Here is a 7,500-nt window from a genome sequence, read left to right as displayed (position 1 = left end):
ATAATATTGTTCGCCGCTTGTCATTTTTCACATTAATTTGGTCACTTTACGTAAATACCGCCCTTTTGAAAATCTGCGTTGATGCTGACTGAACTTGGAACTGAGCCAAAGAAAATCTTCTAAAGCGCAAAGACTGGAATGTCAAAAACGACAATGCTAAAAGCCAATTATCAACTGTGTAACCGTGAGGAAATCCTTTGTCACACTGTCTTTGCAACCCCCATGCCAATTGCTAAAGATTATTGAAGATCAAGATCAAGAGCCTTTGTCCAGTCAAGTCTAGTCTAGATCAAGATCAAGTGTAGTCTTTGAAAATTAACTCGACACTATAATCAAGTTTATGAAGATCTGACGGTGAAAATTACGAGAGTTGCGATTACATGCATGAGTAAGTGGCAACCCTAAAATCACATTTTGAATACAATTTCTGGTGACCGTTTCGTTTTATATGAACTTTTTAGTTAGACACGAAGACTAGTGTACGGGAGAATGTGAATAGCACGTGCGTTGAGTTAATCTTTTTTTAGAACAAAATTGGCAGAAAAAATATCTTGAACATTGACTACATCTTTTGGACCCGAACATAACCCCCCTTTTTACGATTTATGTTGAGACTGGACAGCAGCAAGAGACTTTGTGATGATGGAGTGTTTCTTTTGGAATCGAGGAATAGAACGGACGAAATAAATTGGTGAGATCAAACCAATTCCTCCCCCTCTCCTTTTTTTTCGGTGTTTGACCGAATCGTTTTTTCTGGCTTCATCAATTTCACAGCAGTTTCTTGGTCTACGAAATTAACGGAAACAAAATGCGTTTTTGGTAAGAAGCTTCTTCATATCTTTAACGTAACAGAAGGCACAACATTGAAAAACGAACGCATTGAAAAAAATAAACACGTTAGGAAACACATAAGCATTACGAAGAAAAAAGCACATGGTTTTTCATAAACATGACAAGAAAAAAAAGGACGGTTAATAGCAATTAAAACTCCCTGATTTTGGATACGGATATTGTCGATATGCCTTCAATCTCCGGGAAAAAGAAAGACGCAGAACCTAGACAGGAAAAACAAAATTCAATCATTTTGAATGAGACCAATACTTCGTCAGGTCTGACACAACAAATGCTAAATTTAACGATTGATGATTTTGATTTGCGTTTTCGAGTTTCTGCACATACAACCCTCTTCTACCCTGATAAAAAAGACAACTTATATAAATTAGTTGTACTCGACCATCAATCAAACAAAACACAAATACGATACGTAGACTTGGACCCGAACTTTGACGAATGGGTATGTTGTAGATCAATTTGGGCATACTCTCAGTTTAGTAGTCAATTGTCAACAAGTAAGAAAATTCCCCATGATATTGCAGCCCGCATTGACAAGCTAGTCTCTGCCACAAACAGCGAAGAAATGGAAGAAAGTAATACCTCTCAAAACACAGCAAAATTTGATCTAAACGCCCTCCCAGACCTTGAAACGATTTGCATGAAAAAAATACCCACACTCCGCTTTATTCCTGTCAAGTTCCGGCTAAGATGGTCTGAATTGTTAAAACCTATCATTGAGGGCTGTTTTTCTCAACCAAATTCCCCAGAAAATTGGAAGAGACTCTTTGCAATTAGCAAGTGCGTTCTGCGCGCTAGCAACAGAGGGGGGAAGAAACACAAACAGCAGCAGGATCGGCTCATGTTAACTAGATTTGAGCGTTGGAAGAATTGGGACTATGCTGGGCTATGGTTCGAAGCAGCCTCCGTGAAACAAGCCAAGAAAATATATCATGACTCAATGGAAACGCTTGCAGCACGTGCAAAATCTCTCTGCCTTCAAGGCCAATTTGGACGTTTAGCAAAAATCCTGTCTTCGGATGGAGTGGCCCCTGATAATAAAGAAACGCTAAAAGAGTTGATGAACTTGCATCCAGCAGAAGAAGTGCCACCGAGGGTAACTGATGATTACAGTAGTTATGCTTATCAGTTTGACGAAGCGTCTGTGTTTAAACAATTGCAATCTTTCTCAAACTTTACAGCACAGCAGCCGATCCATCCAAAATGTACCCTTAGCACCTTCTACATGCCGTAGCGTGCGCAGTCCTTGATCAGTCCACAAAATCGATTACAAGCATCACAAAATTAGTGAAATTGGCTAGCAGAGGGCAGCTCCCCAGTTTTGTTGCACCTTTTTGCTCTGCTTCGCTTACAGCGCTGAAAAAACAGAATGAGGTGTACGGCCAATTGCTGTGGGAGAAGTTTTTGACGTCTCATAGCCAAATATATTGCGCAAGAGGCAAGATCTGAGGCTGTTGAACTTTTTTCATCCAGACAACTTGGTGTGGCAGTTAAATGCGGCGCTTAAAGCATTGTACACGCAACAAAACAAACCTTTCAAAAGTTATTGAACAACGAAAAAGCGGGCCTACTTCAAATCGACTTCAAAAATGCTTTCAATTCCCCTACGAGAAGCAGTGTGTTAGATGCATCGCCAAAATTCATTCCCTCTTTAGCCCCTTTTGCGTCTTTTTGCTATTCTCAGCATAGCAAACTCTTTTTTAATGCAACTCATATTCAAAGTGAATCAGGAGTCCAACAAGGAGAGCCACTGGGTCCCCTACTATTTTTTTAGGACTTTGGCCCATTATCAAAGAACTCGACGATAAGTTACCAAATCTTATGCAGAATTCTTGGTACCTTGATGATGGAATTATAGCAGGTACGGAAGAGGCGCTATGTGAATCATTAGAAATTTTAGCAACTCATGGCAACAAGTGTGGCCTTGAACTCAGAAGAGACAAGTGCGAGTTGTGGTCCACCTCGTGTTTCAATGCTGTTGATAGTAGGATAAAAAGAAACAGCCAATCAGGAATGGAAATCTTGGGCACAGCAATCGGAACACCCACTTTTGTTGCGTCTTGTTTAGAAAAACGGGTTAAAAAACTCGAGAAGGTGTTAGACAATGTAGGCTATGTAGAGGACCCTCAGTGCGCTCTTGGAATTTTGCATAGCTGTCTAGGTGCACCTAAGTTAGTGTATTCGTTGAGATGCAACACACCGTCCACTGAGAGTAACATAATACTTGAAAAATTTGACCATCTCCAACGAACAACTTTTGAAAACATAATGGGTTCTGTAATCAGCGATATTTCAATTGAGCAAGCATGCCTGCCAATATGCAAAACAGGAGCTGGAGTTCGACGTTCTCTGAACCAATTCAAAGCAGCTTATGAGGGTTCCTTATGCCAGTCAGCAAACATAGTAGAACAAATTACTGGTGTGAACCCAACTCACGAAGTCAGTTTCACAGACATAGTGGAGGAGTTTAGCGCTTTGGGGATTCTTCATTTGACGCAACAGAAAATTCAAGAACAAATTGACAATACGGCTCTAAGCAACCTTCTTGAAGGTCAAACCTCCACAAGAGAAAAAGCTAGACTGTTATCTCTTTCCCTACCTCAATCAGGAGCTTGGTTGACGGCAGCACCTATCCCTGCTCTTGACCTACACCTTCAACCTAACGAATTCTGAGCTGCTCTGAAATGCCGTTCAGGAGTTCCACTCTACGATTCGGACAGGAGATGTCCATATTGTAAGTCAGCTATTTTGGACATATTTGGAGATCATGCCGTTTCATGTCACGGGCGTGGCGATATTATCTCTCGTCATGACAGAGTACGTGACACAAAAATGACAGCATGTTCGTCGGCCAATCTTTCCCCTGTATGTGAGCAAAAACATCTTCTGCCGGAAAAGGATTCAAGACCAGGGGACGTGTATTTGCCCAGTTTTATAGCAGGACAACCCGCAGCCTTAGACGTCACCATTACGTCCCCACAAGCCAGTCTTATCTCAGATGCGGCGAGGACATGTGGTTTTGCTCTATTCCTAACGGAAGACAGAACGATTGGGCATTACTACCAGAAGTGCAGCGATATGAGTATCCACTTCATACCTTTGGCGTTAGAAACTTTTGGCGGACTATCCGAAACAACAAGGAAAACATTGAAAAGAATAGCTGTTTTATCTAAAAACAGAGGTTTCCAGCCCTCAGGCCTATCAGAAGCCCTCAGTTGCCTCGCTCAAGCGGTATCAATAAGTGCCATGCGTGGCTCAGCTACAATGCTGATTGCAAGAGTTTCGCGACTATGAGCCAGAATTGATGGGGACTGTCGCATCCAATTGTGCCGCTATGCCCCATCAGAGGGTCAAGAAAATTCGGTTCAAGAATTCACTAACCTCAAGTGATATTGGACTCACTTTATGAGAGGGGAGCCCTTCTGTGTTTAAATGTCACCCAATGAGTGGGGACTTCAGATATTTTTACTAGTTTTTGTCTTCATACATCAGCAGAGAAACTTCGAAATCACCGAAGGAAACGAGTTTTCTTAAAGACATCTAATTGAAAGTACAGCTGCACTCACAATTTGTTAAATCCTTCCGTTTTGGCATAATTGCCCGCCAAATGAGGAACAGATGGAAAACAAAAAATTCAAGTATTTTTCAAAAAAAACTGGTGTATGAACGAAAAGATAGCTTCCAAAGCAAATAACTCAGTGGAGTAAAAAATGACGCAGTAGATTGATGAGGTATGCCGATATTAAGAAAGCGAACGAAGACGAACGGCAAAATCAAACAACAACAACAAACATTAATTACATCAAAAAATTTATCTCCGTTTTAAAAAAAGGAACTTAATAACAAAGTCAAAATAGCGTCAGATAAAACTGAAAATAAACAAAATAACCTGTAATTCACCGGAAAAAAATGGTTATTCACCAGTTTATAATAAAGCTTGGTAACAATTAGACAAAACGGAACAGAAACTTTAAAGTTAGAAAACTCGCTGAATTTTGTTTAAAAAAACAATTAATTTCAAAGTAATGAAAACCATTAGGGATCTAATAAAATATCCCATAGTCTTACAATTACCAATGCTTCTATAGAAATGAATTAGGAACTCTTGGTATTCAATTTTTTATGCAGTTACAAAAAGAACAACAAATAGATAAAAAACTAAAAATCAATTAAAACTTGCCAGAAAATGCTTTGAAAGCCGTAAAGCCATACTTTGGCCCTCAAAATATGTTCGATTGCACCTTTGGCAAACACCGATATTGTATTATGTGGCCGCTCATTTATGAAAATATGCAACAAATAGACAAAAAATAAAAAATGCAAAATTATGTATTAATTTTTTTTCGAAAAAAATGTATTTCCAAAGACATATAAGCCATTAATTACAAAATGAAAAATTTGAATATGTTCGTCCATTCTTCCAAAAGCAGTCCTAGAGACCTTCAATTATCCAGAATATGTCTTACGTCAACAAAAAGAACGACAAATATGACAAAAATCAAGAATTCATTTACTTTTTTTGTGAGAAACCAGTTTGGAAGCCAGTAAAGTCATAACAAATTCTCTTAAAACATTAGATTTTGTGACACCAATCCCTTTTGACACCTTCTCCTGTCAAAAACAAGGTCATCTTTAACCTTTAGTTTGCGAGACCAGGTAACAAACAGACAATAAAAGGAACAAAATTGCGAAGTTGAAAGTTTTTTTTCCATTTTGGAAAACAATTGTTTTCAAAGTCATGAAAGCAACTATCTATCTTCTAATATCAGAACAATGGCTCATCTAATCTTCCAAGAAAAGCCAATCAAACGGAGTCATTGTACAGGAAATTAAAGACGACTAAAAAGACAAAGTAAAAACGACAGTTAGGACAAAATTTAAAAAACTCAATTAAATTCTTCAAAAGTACTGTCGAAGCGGTAGAGAACCACAATCTATATCTTTCAGGATTGAAATATCATCAATTGTGCGTTATTTTGAACGCGAAAAATGTGATATATGAACTGAAAATAACGTGATAATTTGACAAAACTAGAAAACATGAGAAATGGGCAAATACCTAAAATTTAAAAAAAAAATTGTGAAATCTAGTAGTGTCAAAGCCAGAACACCATAACTTAAGGCGTAAAACCGCAATAAAGAATAAATTTGATTTCAGCAGAGAGAAGGAGCACTCTTTGATTGCTGACACTAAGCTACAAGTTGACCAAATTAAGAGAAAAATGGAGGCAGAATTCAAAAAGCCATTTTTTATTTAAAAGCAATAATTAGCATAAAGAAATAATTTCAAGCAATACTCTAAATAAATTAATTTCAAGTTAATTAGGAAGTTAATAGGAACTATCACAGGTGGGCTTTGAGTTGAAATGTTCTGTTATTTAATTATTATAAAAAAGATCGAGTTTTTTTTATATAAAACCGACTGACGACAATCCGAAATAATTTTGGATTGTAACGGTCCAAGATTGGTACAGAACTAGTGCTGCTAATGCTGATTGTCCATTAGGAAAATTTAATTTTTGGAATGCATTTGATGTAAATATTTTGTTAGTTACAAAATCAAAAACAAATGCTGCGTTTTTGATAATCAACGAATAAAGTTAGCAAAAATCGGCAATGTTTTATTTACAGAGCACTCTCAACGGAAGTTGAATTGGAATTAGCCCCCTTTTCAGTTTACAAAGATTGTGTTAGTGGTTTTTGGGTGTGCACTTCCTGCAAAATTATTCAGAGAGGACTAAAGAAACCTATTTCGTGCTGTTTTTGATGAAAAAGTCTGAATTTTGTGAAATATTTAGCCGGAGTTTGTGAGAAAAAAAATTCAATGAAAATAGCCAACAACACATTTTGTCTTTAAACATAAAATCAAAATTTTCTTGAAAAAATTTATTAAATTTTATCAAAATTGGCGAAGTTTTAGTCAAAAATTCAAAAAAAAAAGGTGAATGAAATCAACGGAATTCACTCTATTTTCTCGAAAGTTTAAACCTCGATATCTCCCTGTCAAAAACGAAAATCAAAAAAATCTTTTTAATTCCATATTCTACGCTGGACAAGCTTTCTAATGATACCAGTCTCAACTCTCTACGATGAATATATCGATCGGCCAAAATTGACTGAACAAAAAAAAACCCATTTGAGTATATAGTTCCTCCCCCCTCAAGAGGGGTCGGAACAATCAAGGTTGAATAAATAAATGAGGTCAGATCTGCCCAAACGGAAAAGATCCATAAATTCACACCTGTGCAGAAGGTGATTGTAGTCAAGTGCAGTTTGTCAGCAACTCCACCATATGTGGACGAGTTAACTGTAATCTGGTAAGCATGACCTGGAAGCAAATCAGTGTATATGAGCCATCCAGGATCGCTAGCCAAGGTGTTGGTGGAGCTGGGGAATATGTTTGTACAGTCATGACTCGCGGAAGAACAGGTTGCCGTGATGTCAGTTATGTTATTGGTTGCTTCCGCGTCATCTACCGAAATGTTCGCTGCGGTTGATGTCACTGCTCCCTCCAGAGCAAGATTGACAACCGCGAACAAAGCTGCGTAAAAAAAGTTTAACATCAAATACATTTGCTAGTAAAAATCAACGGTGAAACCTTAAATTTACACTACAAGTCGCTCAATTTTAAAGTCATTTTTTTCGTAT

At 37.7% G+C, this 7,500-nt stretch overlaps 1 protein-coding gene across 1 annotated transcript in view; it reads right to left on the bottom strand.

Moving 5' to 3' along the window:
* Positions 1-7,439, bottom strand: part of LOC142355525 (uncharacterized) — a 17,358-nt gene extending 9,919 nt beyond the window's left edge. Inside the window, exon 1 of the mRNA XM_075407657.1 lies at positions 7,094-7,439. Coding sequence (XP_075263772.1) covers positions 7,094-7,424 — 331 coding nt within the window. The 5' untranslated portion in view covers positions 7,425-7,439. The remainder of the gene's footprint in view (positions 1-7,093) is intronic.
* Positions 7,440-7,500: the final 61 nt, after the last annotated feature.

The sequence above is a fragment of the Convolutriloba macropyga genome, unplaced genomic scaffold (assembly GCF_964194025.1).
Source record: "Convolutriloba macropyga unplaced genomic scaffold, txConMacr16.3 SCAFFOLD_4117, whole genome shotgun sequence".
Classification (NCBI taxonomy): Eukaryota; Metazoa; Xenacoelomorpha; order Acoela; family Convolutidae; genus Convolutriloba; species Convolutriloba macropyga.
The sequence above is the reverse complement of the archived record's forward strand: the minus strand, read 5'-3'. Positions and strand labels throughout refer to the sequence as shown.